At 35.6% G+C, this 18,818-nt stretch overlaps 1 protein-coding gene across 4 annotated transcripts in view; it reads right to left on the bottom strand.

Moving 5' to 3' along the window:
• The window catches only part of LOC145667070 (ABC transporter G family member 23-like), a 128,529-nt gene that overhangs the window by 9,234 nt on the left and 100,477 nt on the right, over nucleotides 1–18,818 (bottom strand). For 3 of the 4 annotated variants that reach the window (XM_081734769.1, XM_081734770.1, XM_081734771.1), the window contains exons 13-14: nucleotides 3,716–3,786; nucleotides 401–489 (exon numbers count right to left, since the gene is read on the bottom strand). In XM_081734769.1, the coding sequence (XP_081590895.1) occupies nucleotides 401–489; nucleotides 3,716–3,786 (160 nt within the window). The remainder of the gene's footprint in view (nucleotides 1–400; nucleotides 490–3,715; nucleotides 3,787–18,818) is intronic. The other variant, XM_081734772.1, reaches the window with a different exon arrangement.

Genomic DNA, 18,818 nt, shown 5'->3' with positions numbered 1-18,818 from the left:
GAGCTTTGTAATGGCTAATGAATGAACCCATATTAAACTATATAGTTTTTCCATGTTTTTATGTAAAGATTCATCTCCCAAAGTTATTTTCGTATTGTTTCTGAACATTTTGGCTATAAGAAATATATTCGAAAAAGCAGGGGTAAAAGAGAATCTGAAAAGATAAAAGGGACGGTAGGTAGTGGCATGACGTCACGCCGTCTCCCTGCCTATCTTTGCCCATTGTAATTTTTTTAGGAACTGGAGGGACGCCGTACATATATTTTGGAGGTGGGAGGACGGTGTCCCGCCACGTTCTCCCTTATTTTTACCCCTGCTAAAAAGATGAAACAGTTCTTTACAAAACAATATCTAAATTATGGATTACATATTTATCCCCACTAGAAAACTAGTACATTACCTGCAACATATAAACGATTCAACAGGCCTTGTCTTTGTTCGGTTATAAATGCCATTGTTGTAAATCCAACTGCCAGGAAGAACACTATACTGGGGAGAATGAGAACTATTACACTTTGTTTTAAACACATGAATTTAAAGAATATAAATACAGATTTTTCATGTTACAAGTAAGACGCAATTGACTCCGCGAGTCATACAAATTTCTTAAAAGAATGAAGCTGGTTATATATTATTTTTAAATTGTGGAATGTTTTGAGTTTCAAAACATATGGTATATTTCGTATTTATCTTCAATTAATCTTTTGTCATCGAATACTCGTTATATTTCCATGTTAACCTCTTCACGGATCTGGCATCAAATGATGCCACATATTTATCGGGAAAATAATCCGATTTTTTTTTCTCACGAAGAAGAGTGCGAACTGAAGGTAAGTAAAAACAAGTGCTTCAGAATGTTATTTCTACTTACCTTCAGTTCGCACTCTTCTTCGTGAGAGGGGCCGCGGTGGCTCAGTGGTAGAGCGTTCACCTCTGGTGCTAGGGGTCCCGGGTTCGATCCCAGCCCCCGCCAATGAACTTTGTGGTGGACAAACACCGTGTGCGTTGGTTTTCTCGGGGTTCTCCCGTTTCCTCCTACTTTCTTCACTCCACCATTTCATTCATTACTCATCATCACCGTCTCCTTTAGCCTAACCGGCATAACCGTGGGACGTAAAACTCAAAGATTTCATTTATTTTTTTCTTATTCGTGAAAAAAATCGGATTATTTTCCCGATAAATATGTGGCATCATTTGAAGCCATATCCGTGAAGAGGTTAAAAGCTTAACTGCTGGCACATCTGCTTCAAAGAACGACCCGAGCTTTCCAACTATTGTGCTGCCAAAATGTCTTGAACCGTGGCAAAATTGCGAACTAACGCTCACACTCACACTCACACACACACGCGTTGAGCCAATAAGGGTTCAGCTGTTGCTAAGCGAGAGAAAGCGAGTGGAATTCCTTCAGCCGATAGCAGCGCTTGCAACGGAAAACTAGGGATCAAGTCAATGTAGCATATCTATACACGATAAAGCCGATCAGCTCATACGTTGTGTTGAGCTGGGAAGTGGAAGGCTTTAGAATTGGTTGTCAAACTAACAATAATAATGTAAGTCGTACCTTGACATTGCAGATTAGGTGATCCTTCAGTCTGAATACCATTACAAACGCTTCTGCATCTCTACTAAAATCAGTGTTGCCAGTTGAATTCTTATCAATACCGTAAAACAATTCCTAGTGAAGTTGTCGTTTAGATATTATATACAGTATATAAATTTGTCCTTTTTAGCTATTTTGTCATTAGTCAATCATTATATTGTATTATATATATGGACCTCCTTACATACAGATCTTATAGAGTTTTGTCCTCTGTACATAATAGCATTCAACTCTCTTTCAAGAACACTCAATATACGTATTAGTGAAATCACTTGATGTGAGTTGAGGACAACTGTGTGTAATTTTTAAGTTGGGATTCAATTTGATTTACAGGTTTCCTTGTGAGACACTTATTCTTTCGTAGTTGGTGTAATTCACCTACAATACTTGTAAATTTAGACAAATCAATATATCTGTCGCAGTGATTCTCAACCTTAATCGCCCCAAATCCAACCCACACAATGCTTTAACCACCACAAATCCCACACAACGGTAGGTGGGATCAGTGGCGTAGAGAAGGGGGAGGAAGAGGGGCCTGGCCCCCAAAGAGGTCCGACAATGTACTTTGGTAGTTTGATGTTTGTAATTTTTTAAATACATTTTTATGTTTATATATTTTTGTTCGTAATTTTTCTATATGTACCTATAACAGCACTTGCCCCCCCTAAACACACATCCTGGCTACGCTACTGGGTGGGATCAAACTGGATGATCACGCACCAAAGGTGAACGCTCTAAAAATGATTTATTTTTCCGACTTCTCAGGTGAAACAGGAGCTGAATGTTTGATTTTCCGTGTTGATAGTAAAGTAGTTTTGGAAGAATATGAAATATTGAAATTTGGAACTAAATTCACTACTTTTTCTAATTTTCTCTAGAAGGTTTTTACATTTTTCTTAGTACTAGCAATAAACAAACAATGGAGTTGTCCGTCGGCGGACCGAGGCAATGACCTTGATGTGTCCTTCAGTCGGTCAGTGTCACAGCTTTCATATGTAATTGTTTGTCATACATATTTTTATTTTTCGTTAGGCCTATACAAGTTAAGTTTTAAGTGTGATTTACAAGAACAGTGTAATTTAGTGTATCAGCAAGTTCTTCAGAAACACTAAATATAAGTAGCTTTACGTACAGTATTGTAATTACTGTATGTACTGTATAACCATTGTATCGATAAAAAAGCATGCCGTACAATATATTTAAGCCTAAATGGCATTTTCGTGGTAATTCTCGAAAATCCGAACAATTTGAAAATCCGAACTCCCTGTAGTCCCAATTAGTTCGATTTTCGACTTCCTACTGCATATTGCTTTACATCTCGTGTGTCCTATGTATTGTACATTTTATAATTTCTTTTCGTGTTCTATTTCTTGATGCTATTGCGTTCGTATTTGTGCTTGGATTTTATGGGTTTACAAAATGTTTTTTGTGCCATACAGTGTGGTGCTCTTTGAAATTCATTTGCTCGCTATGAACATATTGTTTCACATTTCACGGGTTATTAATGCTTCTGGTTACTTTTGTTTTTTTTAGAGCAAGTTCGGTAAATTACGATAAAATAAAGTATTTGAAATTACTAATTATCCAAAATTGCAGTTGCATTTTTCTAATAACATATTCTAAACTTATCTACGTTTGAGGGCTGTGGGAACTCTACTCCCACTGTTATTTTATAATGTAAATTATTGTAAGAAATCCTTTTATGCAAGTGGTATTTTGGTTAATTAATAGTTTGAAATAATTTACTTTCTCGTATTTCATCTAAGTTGGCCTCTGGGTGGTGAACCTGCAGGGGGACCTATATTCTAGAACCTTGCCAACAAACATAATTTATAAAATTAACAATCTGTAGCATTGTATGCAAAAACTAAATTGGACACATTGTTTAATTGCTATTCCATGTGTACTAATTTACTAAGTGAAAACATAAAATAAAAGAGTACTGACATCAACGAATATACAATTACACTATTATAAACAAATAACATCAATACTAAAGTACTTTTGACATAACATTAAGTATGCGTAGGGTTCATAACACGTAAACAATTGATATAATAAACAAATGAAAATAATGTTTATTACTTATATGTTATTAAAATATTTGGAAATTACTTTGACATTATTCCTGGTGCTATGAAGTCTGTGAATGACATATCCTCACCACCGTATACTGGCTCCTCAAACTGAAAAAATAAACAATTCTTATTGTATGTCGATTGGATAATAACATGTAATAACATGATATGAGAAGTTTTCAATGTTCATAATAACAAAATATATTTCCAACTTAAGTTTACAAATGTAAAATTATTTTCTAAGGATATGGATGTTAGCAGAAAGGGATTCAATAATAATGTAACACTAAGGCCCGTCTCCTGAAAAACCAAGGTAGATAGAAAGATGAAAACTTTTGTAACCTTCAAGGGACATAAAAGGCAACATTATGCTGATATGGAGAACCCCCTATGAAGTGCGTTTAAGAGGTTACAGGGGGTAACTACAAAATTTTAAATAGCAACTCCCTCCGTGTGGTATCTCGTTTGCAAGGTGATCACGTGTAGACACCAATTTTGGAAACTACATGTCGCTAGCGTGTCCCTATTCAACATGGTGGCCATCCGTAAATTATGGTATGTTCCACGCATAACACTAAGGCTTACCTCCTGAAGAAACCAAGGGAGACAGAAACATGAAATCTTTCGTATTCTTCAAGGGACACAAAGGACAACATTATGCTGATATGAAAACCCCCATGAGGAGCCCTCAACGGGGTTATGGGGTGTAACTATAAAATTTTAAATATCAACCCCTATCGTCTCGTACCTCGTTTGAAAGCTAATGACGTGTAGGGACCAGTTCCGGAAAGTGTTTGTCACTATCCTGTCTCTATCCACCATGGCGGTCATCCGTAAGTACGGTCGAATTACTCGTTGTTACCCCTCGTAACCCTCTTAGGCCCCCCTCATGGGGGATTTTTCTTATCAGTATAATGTCTTTTGTGTCCAAGGTTACAGAAGGTTTCATGCTTCTGTCTTGGTTTCTTCAGGAGACGGGTCTTAGTGTTGTGCGTGAAACGTACTTCAAACGTACTTACGGATGGCCGCCATGTTGGATAGGGACACGCTAGCGACATGTAGTTTCCAAAACTGGTCTCTACATGTGATTACCTTTCAAACGAGGTAGAACACGGTGGGGCTTGCTATTTAAAATTTTGTAGCTACCAACGGAACTCCCTTAGGTCCTTAGGCCCTGTGGAATTCTCCTTATCAGCATAATGTTGTCTTTTATGTCCCTTATAGGTTACAAAAGGTTTCATGTTTCTATCTGCCTTGGTTTCTTCAGGAGATGGGCCTTAGTGTTAAGCGTGGAACGTACTTCGACCTTACTTTATGGATGGCCGCCATGATGGATAGAGACATGATAGCAACAAGCAGTTTCCAGAACTGGTCTCTACATGTGATTACCTTTCAAACGAGATATCACACGGTGGGGGTTGCTATTTGAAATTTTGTGGTTACCCATGAGCTTGTTTGGTACTGTTTAAAGCTTAGATCAAAACTTAATATTAGCGCGTGACAGACACTTAATACGTCCTCACTCTTCTGACTCTGGAAGTCAACTTACATGTCACAACTGGTTCAAACTCGACACTGACTGTACCAAAGGTGCCCTGCCAGAGGATGAGGGACACATGTGGGACTCCTGCTGACTCCCAAATGGGGATTAACGCGTCCCATTGGGTCTGGTAGTGTACGTGGTACCTCAACACGGTAAAAAGTGAGATAGTCGTTCGGACGGCCCTACCGGGGGAGAGCAGCGACCATGTTCCTTCTCCCAAAGGGCAACTTACACATGCTGTTGAGTCTGGGAAGAGATACCGAGTACTCAAAGTGTTCATAGTACCTCAACACGCTAAAGAGAGGTAGTCCCGCATTGCTTGGACGATCCTACCGGTAAAGGAGTGTCTGACTCCTGTCTGAACGGGGACTGACCGGAAGTGGAAGAGGGGCCAATACCAGGAATCTGGGTAACGGCTCTGATCCTGTATAAGGGAAGGAACTGTGTAGGATAAGGGAAGGCACCAAACTCAAATGATGAAGTAACATTGGATCCGGGATGAGATGCAAAGTATCTCGACGTGTGCGTGGCACCTCTGGCGGTTGCCAGTTAAACCTTAGAGGTAGGCAGGGCCGGGACATGATCCCACTTGGGCATTGCCTGAGATTCCCAGATTGGGGTGGACTCTACCGGGTTGTGGTCATACTGTGGGATTCGGTAGCATATGGGAGCTAATCCCGAGAACCTGGGTAACTGTGAACATGTGTTGGAGGTGAGCTTGTCTAATAACGCTCGGGCACCATACCTGCAAAGTATGGTACGGCCTGACTAGCAGGACCGCCCCCACCAGTAGGTTAACTGGTAGACACTCAGGACTTCGGTCTGGCTGCGCAGTGGGCGTATCCCACTCCCTCAGAGAAAGGGGGTTACATTGCTTAGGTGAGTCAGGTTAGGGAACAAATCCTGGCGGTGCACCTCGTGCACGAGGACTCAGGTCCAGTAAGGAGCAACTACGGGCTGGGTGCCTTGTTTTACGGAACCCGCCCATTAAAGAGACTGCACGGTCGCGGGCATGCTCTCCATGGAATATTAGACCACTAGTATCAACGTGTACTAAAGATTTAGGCTAGCGAGCTTACTAGTTGAAATGGATACAACATCAATAGATGGCACTGTGGAACTACATTCGCCCTACTTTTTGATCACATCTTGTATTCTGCGACTTTTTATCAAAAGTTGAATGAAGAAAATACTCAACGATCAACTACAATATTTTAACAAGTTAACGTCACAAACAATCCACCTCTTTTCCTAATTTATCTGTTTGCACATTTTTTATCGGTACCCTACAACTCTTTATGCTCTTATACTTTTACAACGCTTTCAATTATATAAAGTTTAAGAATTTTTCAGCGGGTCTCTGTATCAATTTCTTCCAATTATAAAATGCTTCCTATCGTTTGTTTTACATATTACGAAATAGTTATTGTGGATCAATAAAATATCAGTACATTGTTGAGTACGTATGTGTTATAGAACTAATCATAAACACTTGCTAAACCTGAAATAAACATCATGTCCAAAATTATTGTCGCATATCTATAACTATCTTCTTGTAAGAATATAATTTGATAATGATTTTGCAGGGTACTTTTAATACTGATATTATGTGTATAATCGGGAAACGTATATTTGTGGTAAATTTCATAGGAAAAGAATTATAAATACGAAAATTAGAATGAGTAAAATAAAATGTTGCTAAATAGACAAGAAAATTTTATTATCGTTTTATTGTTCTTATTTACTGCTCTTTTCACAAAATTTACCACATACGTGTCTTTTTAGATTATACGCAAACTAACATTATAAGAAATACCGGGCAAATTCGTTATCAAATTATATTCCTAAAACAATGTATTTATAGACATGCGACAATAATTTTGGACATGAGTGTACATACCCTCACAAATTAATGTCTAGACTTTATGACATATGAATTGAAGCTAGGTATACTAATTCTTGAAGTATTGGCTGCCACTACAATATATTTTGCCATCTAAATAGAAGTTTCTTTACTTCGGCACAATATAATTCGATTTACCTACCATATACCATTAGAGAATTGCCCGAATCTCTTCCTAATTCGTGATACGTCTAATGTTTGATTCATAAATGGAAGTAACATGATACTTTTATTCACTATTCATGTAATTTGCATCTGCTTACAACTAACTTAGAACAATGTGCTCAGGCTTTTGATCTCCACAACTTCCTCTTTGTTGACCCCATATGACTCCCATCTTTATAAATAACAACAATAATAATAAAATGTATTAAATATTGACGGTGACACACGGAGAGTTTGCCTGCAACTCACCAGTTAAGAATAACGTACCTAGATGTGTTTTGTTGTTTCATTTTTCTTTAAAAAGTATAAAAAGGTTTAAAATTTAATTTTCTATATTCGTTTCACATGTTGAATAGAAACGATGCCTTACACCCTAAGGCAAAGTTATTTTTAAAACAGCAAGCAATGTATCACAGAGAGGTTAAATGCTAAAGTTAGCTGCATACGTGTAGAAAAGCAGAACAGACAGCTAAGAATGGAGTATAAAAGACAGCTAAATGTACCGGTAAGGTCATTCTACTAAGGACATTCTACTCTTGAGAGGATTTCCAAGTTTCACCAACTAACATCGTTAGTAAAAATAAGTTAATGCAGAAACACGAAAGAGCTTATCTGAGAACTTAGATTTGAACACTTAACTTTTTGCTTCGACTTTAAAGGAATAGTATAATTAGGGTTATAGAGGTGGAAAATTGAGGAGCTCAGTAGACCTTTTCTAAAATCCTTTCTTTAAGTTTCAATTGTCAATATATTGAAGAATGTCTGCCTGTCTCTAAATCAGAACGTCCCTAAGACAGGACTTTGTTATTTTAAACATGTACCGCCTTATGCAGAATCATTTTGACGTATGATTAGCGTCATATTAAAGGCCTGACTACTGGAAGAAACATGTTAGTCGTACTCTTTAGTATGGCACTAATCACGCTTCAGAACGACTCTACATAAGGCCTGTAATCTCCCATAGCCATATTCATTTCCACGAAGAAATTAAATATCGACTGAAAGTATTGAATTTGTGTTATTATTTAGCTCGAGATCTTTTGTTTTCGCTCTTCGTGTCGAAGAATTTAAAGCTTAATATATAAAATGATAATTGTGTTTTTGTACTGTACGGTTCCTAAACATGATCCCTTACTACACGGGAAGAACGTAGACTTAAAATATTTGGAAATAAAATCCTGAGACGAATATTCGGACTCGAAAGAAATGGGAAAGGGATGGCGGAAATTTCATAACGAAGAACTGCATAATTTAGATAATGTTTACTGATCATTATTAAGTCCATAAGTCTAGGAGGCTCAGTAGGGCAGGTCATGTAGCCAGAATGGGAGAAAGTGGGAACGATTTTAAAGTTTTAACCTGAGATCCAATCGGAAAACAACTATTAGGAAGATTTAGGCGCAGATGGGAGGACAATAATAAAATGGATCTCTGAGAAATAGGAACACAAAATAGAAACTGGGTCCAGTTGGCTGTGAACAGAGGACAATGGAAAGTTTTTGTGAACGCGGCATTTAATCTCCTGGTTCCGTAGGCCACAGAGATAGATTTTAATCTCTTGAGCATATTAATTCTTATGCCAATTAATTGAATAATTTCCATATTATGGTTTAAGGTAGTTTTCATATTTTTATTTCTCTTATACTTTTGTTGGCTCGTTTAGGAGATAGTGGACAAAATGAAAAAATCTATTTCGATTTCACAAGGGGAATTATCAATTCATAGGTTACCGTAATTGTCAAGAGGAAATATCAATTCACAAAGCGAAAACAACATATAGGTATATCTGGAATTAGAAAGTTAACAAGAAGAAACTATATCCGCCTTTCTAATGTCAAATAACAACGTCTATAACCTTCCGGAAAGATAAAACATCATGAAAATAAAAATTGAAAGTGAATTAATGTTTTGGAAATAACAACTGCCGTAAAGAGTGAAAGCAGAGACTTATACGACAAAAGCTGGTCACCACACGAACCGGGTGAGTTATTAATAATACTAACTTTTCAAAATGTAAATGAGTTTCTAGTTTAAGATCCTATTTTTATGTTCTATAAGCTAAAGAGGATGGATGATTAATGAAAGTGATTGATTCTGAAAGTACATTTTTGGTGCTCTCTCACCAGAAATCGAACGCAGGGTCTTGTGCACCAAAGGAGCACGCGCTAGCCACAAAAACAGGAGTAAAGGCTAAGAACTGTGTAATTTTCTTATTATAAAGTTTTCGTGATATAAGTTGCCTGCTATATTATATTTAGGCTATTTAGACTTACTTATCTTCTTAAGTATAAGAAAAAGTTTTCAAAAATTGTGAATGGGAAAATATTTATGTAATAAAACTAAATGTTAAATCAAAGTATCTCGATCCTTAACTAACTAACTAACTCTATGGCCTAAGGAACCCGGAGGTTCAATGCCGCTTTCACAAAAGCTCTCCACTCACTTCCATCCTTAGCTAACTGCATACACTTTCTACTTTGTATTCCAATCTCTGCGAGATTCATCTTAATATTGTCCTTCCATCTGCGCCTAGGTTTTCCTAATGGTCATTTTCGGATTGGTCTTCCAGTCAAGACTTTGAAAGCGTTTCTACTTTCTTCCATTCTAGCTACATGGCCTGCCCACCTAAGCCTCCTAGACTTGACGACCCTCACAATGTTGGGTAAACCGTATAAATTATGTAGTTCCTCGTTATAAAGTTTCCGCCATTCCTCATTCCCGTTCCTCTTGGGTCCGAATATTCGTCTCAGGGTCTTGTTCTCAAATACTTTCAGTCTATGTTTTTCCCTCAGTGTAAGCGACCATGTTTCGCAACCATACAGAACAACAGGCATGATTATCAATTTATATATTTTAAGCTTCAAATTCCTCACAGAATTCGCGACGACAAGAGATTTTGAACCGAATAGTAACACGAATTCCGTGCTTTTAGTCAACAAGCTCCGAAAACTTGGAACGTTTACCCATAGATTGAATAACGTCAACCGAGACACAGAACTTTCCCTTCGTTAACGAAGCGGCAGATTCTCGTCATGAACAGAAGCAAGCAAAAGCTGAGGACAGGAATTCACAATACAGAAGAAGACTAACATTGCATCGCCAAAAGAATAACAGCTGGACTCCAAAAAGTCAAGACTCGAAGCCACTGACGTTGAGAGTGATCCTTCGATCTTTGTAGGAAGACCCGTACCGTGAACAAAGAAATCTGCAAAAGTAAAGGAAGAATACGTCGAAAGACCATCGTGGAATAATCGAATCATTAAAAGTAGTTTTTGCAGATGATTGGGAAATGAGATTGCTCAGTCAGACAGAGCATATTTAGACAGATAGTCAGAGCGAGGAGACAGTGAAGATCTCTCCGTTAGGTAGTTTAGGATTAGAGAAGATTAAAGAACAATCACGAAGAAAATGTCAACATATCATTTTAAATATATTGTGCCGATAGTGAAAAATGGGGAACGCCTGTTCGCACTCATCTATTTCATTTCCTTGATTCCGTTTCGTTCTCGGAAAGTATTTTCTGTAAAAACGTATTTAGAGTTTTATTTATAAATTCGTAGCTATGGAAGGCTCGAACTTATCTCATGTTCTGATTGGGTTTTAAATTAAACCTTTTTGATTTTGCATCGGTGAAGTGAAAATGTATTGGTTTTTCTTAGCTTAAGGTCCGGCGTTATCCTCTTTAGCCTAAAAGAGACGCCTTTTTCACATCAATTGTGAGGATATAAGTGTCCAAACATCCCATTCAGGGTAGAACTCGGAAAAATAATTTTGCTACGAAAGGGAACTATAGACTTAAAGAATGCGGGTAATACGTATTGTAACATGATGGTTGATGCAGCGGGTTTCATTTTCTGTAGTGTCTGTCCTTACCTCTACCAACCATCGTAACATTGTAAAAGTTTTGCTAGATTACTTGTGGTTTTGTCAACACTGTTTAAAGTATATTCTTTTTTGTAATGTATTGTAATAACACATCTTACGTGTTGCAAATTACAGTTATTTCAACTATTTTACTATTGTGATATATATACTGGTGTGGAAATTAAGGACGAGATAGATAAAGTATCATAAAATGTTGCGTAGTCCAAAACATAAGGACGAAATAGCTATAGTAGAATAAAATGTTGCGTAGTTCAAAACTTAAGAACGAGATAGATAAAGTAGCATAAAATGTTGTGTAGTCCAAAACTTAAGGACGAAATAGCTATAGTAGAATAAAATGTTGCGTAGTTCAAAACTTAAGAACGAGATAGATAAAGTATCATAAAATGTTGCGTAGTCCAAAACATAAGGACGTAATAGCTATAGTAGAATAAAATGTTGCGTAGTTCAAAACTTAAGAACGAGATAGATAAAGTATCATAAAATGTTGCGTAGTCCAAAACATAAGGACGAAATAGCTATAGTAGAATAAAATGTTGCGTAGTTCAAAACTTAAGAACGAGATAGATAAAGTATAATAAAATGTTGCGTAGTCCAAAACATAAGGACGAAATAGCTATAGTAGAATAAAATGTTGCGTAGTTCAAAACTTAAGAACGAGATAGATAAAGTATCATAAAATGTTGTGTAGTCCAAAACTTAAGGACGAAATAGCTATAGTAGAATAAAATTTTGCGTAGTTCATAACTTAAGAACGAGATAAATAAAGTAGCATAAAATGTTGCGTAGTCCAAAACATAAGGACGAAATAGCTATAGTAGAATAAAATGTTGCGTAGTTCAAAACTTAAGAACGAGATAGATAAAGTATCATAAAATGTTGCGTAGTCCAAAACATAAGGACGAAATAGCTATAGTAGAATAAAATGTTGCGTAGTTCAAAACTTAAGAACGAGATAGATAAAGTATAATAAAATGTTGCGTAGTCCAAAACATAAGGACGAAATAGCTATAGTAGAATAAAATGTTGCGTAGTTCAAAACTTAAGAACGAGATAGATAAAATAGCATAAAATGTTGTGTAGTCCAAAACATAAGGACGAAATAGCTATAGTAGAATAAAATTTTGCGTAGTTCATAACTTAAGAACGAGATAAATAAAGTAGCATAAAATGTTGCGTAGTCCAAAACATAAGGACGAAATAGCTATAGTAGAATAAAATGTTGCGTAGTTCAAAACTTAAGAACGAGATAGATAAAGTATCATAAAATGTTGCGTAGTCCAAAACATAAGGACGAAATAGCTATAGTAGAATAAAATGTTGCGTAGTTCAAAACTTAAGAACGAGATAGATAAAGTATCATAAAATGTTGCGTAGTCCAAAACATAAGGACGAAATAGCTATAGTAGAATAAAATGTTGCGTAGTTCAAAACTTAAGAACGAGATAGATAAAGTGTCATAAAATGTTGCGTAGTCCAAAACATAAGGACGAAATAGCTATAGTAGAATAAAATGTTGCGTAGTTCAAAACTTAAGAACGAGATAGATAAAGTAGCATAAAATGTTGTGTAGTCCAAAACTTAAGGACGAAATAGCTATAGTAGAATAAAATGTTGCGTAGTTCAAAACTTAAGAACGAGATAGATAAAGTATCATAAAATGTTGCGTAGTCCAAAACATAAGGACGAAATAGCTATAGTAGAATAAAATGTTGCGTAGTTCAAAACTTAAGAACGAGATAGATAAAGTATCATAAAATGTTGCGTAGTCCAAAACATAAGGACGAAATAGCTATAGTAGAATAAAATGTTGCGTAGTTCAAAACTTAAGAACGAGATAGATAAAGTATCATAAAATGTTGCGTAGTCCAAAACATAAGGACGAAATAGCTATAGTAGAATAAAATGTTGCGTAGTTCAAAACTTAAGAACGAGATAGATAAAGTAGCATAAAATGTTGTGTAGTCCAAAACTTAAGGACGAAATAGCTATAGTAGAATAAAGTGTTGCGTAGTTCAAAACTTAAGAACGAGATAGATAAAGTATCATAAAATGTTGCGTAGTCCAAAACATAAGGACGAAATAGCTATAGTAGAATAAAATGTTGCGTAGTTCAAAACTTAAGAACGAGATAGATAAAGTAGCATAAAATGTTGTGTAGTCCAAAACTTAAGGACGAAATAGCTATAGTAGAATAAAATGTTGCGTAGTTCAAAACTTAAGAACGAGATAGATAAAGTATCATAAAATGTTGCGTAGTCCAAAACATAAGGACGAAATAGCTATAGTAGAATAAAATGTTGCGTAGTTCAAAACTTAAGAACGAGATAGATAAAATAGCATAAAATGTTGTGTAGTCCAAAACATAAGGACGAAATAGCTATAGTAGAATAAAATGTTGCGTAGTTCAAAACTTAAGAACGAGATAGATAAAGTATCATAAAATGTTGTGTAGTCCAAAACATAAGGACGAAATAGCTATAGTAGAATAAAATGTTGCGTAGTTCAAAACTTAAGAAGGAGATAGATAAAGTAGCATAAAATGTTGTGTAGTCCAAAACTTAAGGACGAGATGGATAAAGTAACAAAATATTGCGTAGTCGATAAAAATGAATGAAAGCTTGGCAGCATAGTACACGCCCACATGGAACAACACGTTGCACAACGTGACCTCAGCGAGATTGTAGCGCAGAACAGATCTAGTTTCCCAACAAGAAGCAATTGAATGGGAAATAATTAGATAATGTGTGTCAGAGAGTTGTTAACGTGCATTGAGGTGATATTACTCACAGTAGCCTAGAGACAAGATTTGAAAGACTGCTCACAGGAAAGAATCATCGGGAAAATAGAAGAAGGACGAAGTTTGACTAGTTGGCCCATAAGTTTGCTATTGCCTACGGCGTTGCTTCATGTGCATATAAGGAGCATTATGAACCACAGGCAATGATGTGCACAGGAATTATCGTGGCACCTAAACACAGCAGATGACTGTAACATCGTGCAACAAGCAAGAAGGTACTGACATCAAACAGCAAGTGCAAATTCAAACACATTTAATAGGACTGCAAGGCACTCAATTTCATGCTCCACAATAGCATTCAAACTGCAGGGAGTGATCTCTTTGTTCGACGACCATTACGTTGTGTATTGTTGACACACGCTCATTGGCTTCATCGTTTGCGGTGGTGACAACAAACATTAGAACAGGACAGAACGGAACTGAGTCGCATTCTCTTCCAGATTACAGGAGATTCAGTTTGAGTAGTAATAAACTAATCTGGCGAAAGATGAGAAAGCAGGATTATTCTATAACATGATCGTTCAGTTGATCTTATGTGCAGGGTACTTACAACCTGGAAAGTCAGGGACTTTTTGTAGTCAAGGAAAATCAGAGAAATGAGTCCCCGGTCATGAATAATTAGCGAAATTTAGCAACTGTTTTATAAGACTGTAAAATTATGGGGGAATACTTTTTGTTTGGTTGTTGTTGTAGAAATGCTGCCAGTGATCCATTTGTGAGGTGTAATGGCTCCTTATCATCTTGACGATATTCATCAAGTTCTGAGAGATGTCAGGGTCCGTTGTGTGCAATCAGATATAATGAAAAGTCAGAGTACATCATTTCGTTGTATAGATACCAGCAAATAGAACAACCTGATAGTAAGCAAGAATATTGATATAAAATTTGCAGCAAATCGTCTCTTGCAGGCTTTGACAATGAAGGAGGAGAACCTTGAATCTTTGCATGATAGTCGTAATGTGGCATGCTTACTAGTAAGAAAGCTACAAAGAAGACCTCTAAAGTACAATGCCATTAAGAGTGTTATCATTTTTGAGTTCTGACATTATCCAGAGATCTATAGCTGGACAGAAGAGATTTTTCCAACTCCTCCAAGTGATACACAATGCTGACATCCAACATAAAACAGTATGTCTTGGATTTCACACCTTACTTTGGAACATGTTATTCCATTGCTCTTTAAATTTCATGTTTCAAATTAGGAGAAAAATAAAGATTTAACAAAGAGCATAAAAGTAATGGAAGTTACCATTTTAGATCTTAAGAATGAATGAAATCCTTCCCGAGTGAAAAATTCTCTCTTTTACTCTTTATAAATGTTTTTGTTCTTCGCTAAACCTAAAAACGCTTATTTTCAGTTGGCACGAGAACTTAACAACCATAGTGACCCCATTGGATCATTCCAATATTTGAAGATCCCAGCGAGAATTAAACTTGGTTCAAGAATTCCGCCCAATAGCTGTGTGCACCAATGAAGTTCAACTGTTGAACGAGAGTCATAACCAAGCTCAGTGAAAATGTCTGTTGCACCAACAACGTTCAAGGTTAAGTCTTGGTCAAATGGTGGGTAAACTTGGTTTTAGCTTGAACAACCGAATTTGAGGGTTTAAACTTCATTGATCAAAGTCAGTCTGTTTACATTCAATAATGTCTTCGTTTTTTTCCACTAATGAAACTACAATACACTTCTCGTGTTCAGAAAAAAAAATTTACTCGTGATTTCATTATTTTTTTCCATCACAATTACGATCACTGAAATTAATCTAATCAGAACTCTATGCACACAATCTCGAAAGTCGAAAAGGCCAGCAGGCAGTATGCTTTCTTCATTTGTTATTTTGCTAAACGAAGGGTAGAGACAAAAGACGACAACCAATCAGAGTCGATTTTACAAATTGGCCGAAGTTTGCTTACACGAGATGTACTGAACTTAGATTTTCAATAATGCAACAAAAGTCCTGGAACCACGTTTAAACTTGGAAGTTTAATGTTGGACCCGTTTCAGTGAACACTTGTTTAAACTTCGTTGGTGCACACGCTACACGCGTATTTATTTATTTATTTATTTATAATAGTCCTCTACAGAGCCAAACTCCATTTACAGAGGAACATATGTATACACACATAATTACATATGAAATACATATATATATCTATATACTGAAAGAAATAAAAAATACATGTAAACAAGGAAAAATACAGGTTAAATAATAAAAACAAATTAAAATATTAATAGTATAAATTTAAAAGAAAATGAAAAATATAAAAAATGAAAAATATGAAAAAAATGAATAATATGAAAAAATGAATAATATGAAAAATAAAAAAAGTCTCCAGCATAGGTTCAACTCATAGAGATAAGTCATAGAGATAACACTTCTTAATTATTTAATTAATCCATACATAATGTCTTTTCAAAATATTATTTTTGAGTTTACGCAAATATACAGCGGTAGGATAAGAGAAGTCAAGATCCAAATCTGATGAAACCAGCTGATTGAAATTCTTACAAGCTCTAACTATGAATGAGTCCTGGTGTATGAAATAGGCGATGGGAAATCTTCGAAAAGAGAGCGTGTAAGGCTAATTCGACGATATTTTTATAGCTCATAGAACTTAAGAAGGTTATAAACGAGTACTCGAAACTGTCATGAAAACGTTAAGGAATAACAGGCTTACAATATCTCCTGATAAATCATTCTTCTTTTAAAAAAAGATTAAATATTTGTGATTTGATGTTGATTGCTAAAGTTTTCGGGTGGATTCTAAGTGGTTACAAGCCGTCCGTAATCTTCCCTCTTTATAGAATCGAAAGGGAGTTCAACAACTTTGTGGAATGATCAATATTTATTCCAGATTTATTAGTAACTTTCAAGATATAGTGAATCCTATTTCGAAGTTGAGATCAATTAAAGGTAATATATGTCGGAAATGAACAAATTAATGCGTTTAAGGAAATACAAATTTGAAGAAGGCTTAGAGCAAAAGCTTCTAACTTGAATCTGTAAATATTGTTCATATTGTTGGTTCAACGCGAGGAATTGGATATGTTGTCCCGCCGAGATGCATTAGGTAAGATTATACTAGTGAAATATCTTTCAACAAATTGAATGAAGTAGACAAACAGCTTAATTTATGAAATAGAAATGCTAAGTTTAGTTAAAACAATTCGTTTTAATCACTATTTCGCAAATTTGATATATACTCAAATAACAAGGGCTTGAGTTGAGTGATCAATAATTCAAATATGCTTCTTGAGAACGAGTTCATGATTGAACAACTTTCCAGATTCACTTTTAATGTATTTCATGTTAGAACATTTGAGATTAAGGTAGCCGAGTTCCTATCAAGTCCCTGTATTCCTGATGAATTTGATAGGAATGCTATAATTTACATAGAAAATAAAATTAATAATCGGTGGGTTTTGGTTAATCGATGGAAGCTCCCAGTTAGTAATGAACCATTACAGATGTTACGGTGGGAAAGACGATGAACTAAATAGAATAATAGAAAGATCGAAGAATAAAGAGAAGTTAGCTGACGTCAGGTTCTTAAGTGGGTTTTTGTTAAAGAAAACCAAAATCAGAAATAATCATTGAAAAACATGGGTTCCAAAGGAGTTGAAGAATAATATGATTAATTATTAATACTAAGAGTTTTGGAAGAAGGACATTCGGGAATTTAAAGTACACTCCAGGAAATTCTTAAAGATTTACCTGAGAAAGAATAACTAATGATCCTAAGGAATTTGTTAAAAATTGTGAACTATAACAGAAGGCAAAACAGTTTGGCTCTAAGAAAATTGGTTGCTTAGGGTCAGAAATTTAGGTTAGAGCTAACGCAAACTGGATAATAATTTACATTGGTCCGTTATCTCTGACGTATGCCTATACTTACGAATTTATTAGCTGTGAATAATTTTATTCATTTTTTTTGGGGGGGGGATTGAGAAAACTTTCGAGTAAGATAATTTGTGAGAATTATATGATCTTTTCACTCGTTTTGTATTTGTTGATTCTATATAATCAGGTAACGCCTCTGTGTTTACCTCCGATTACTTTAAATGTTTTCTTGTATAGTTTAGCAGTTAAACATGCCACACGTTTACCTTATCAGTTGGAGGCGAACGTAGCAGAGCACATTAGAAACGCCTTAAAATATTCATTGAAACCATATTTTTGTCAATACAATTTGTAAAGTAATTATCTTAGATTTCAATTCAACTTAAATGCATGTGACATGAGGGTTACAAGGCTGTTCCTTCTTGAATGTATTTAGGAAGAATATTGAATAGCTCTCTTTAGATAAAACAAAAAAAAAAAAAAAAAAAAATCAAAATTAGCTCTTAAAAGAATGGAAGTCAAGAGGTTTGGGTAAGGGCACCTTACAGGATATCGTAAAGTCTTGGGCAAAAAGAAGAAAAATGTTCCTGGAGAAGAGACCTTGATCTGACAGTTAATGATTAATTCTTGTTTGAGAATCATTTTTAAAGACTATTTGAAGTGCTTATTAAAGTGTTTGTTAGATGTGCAAGACCTCTGTTTGGTAATAAATATTATCGCATGGTCTTGACCAAAGTACTGCTTGTGTGGCAGTTTCCTTGCCGATTGCAGTAGAGCCAGGTTTCACAAATATATAATTCACTAATTATAATTTCAATTTTTACTAATGAATTAGAAGTATTTTAAATTTAGTTCATAAGGTTGAAATTTTCTTACCTGTACAGTCTTGTTAAAATTTTCGGCCACCCCTAGTATGAAAATTTTTAACTCTTTCTTACAGTTGCAATTAAATAAAACACATGTTGACTTTTTTATGTCAATTGAAATCTTCATTTATAGCCA

Source organism: Thermobia domestica, chromosome 12 (assembly GCF_964235325.1).
Source record: "Thermobia domestica chromosome 12, izTheDome1.hap1.1, whole genome shotgun sequence".
Lineage (NCBI taxonomy): Eukaryota > Metazoa > Arthropoda > Insecta > Zygentoma > Lepismatidae > Thermobia > Thermobia domestica.
This window is presented reverse-complemented; position numbering and strand designations above follow the sequence as displayed.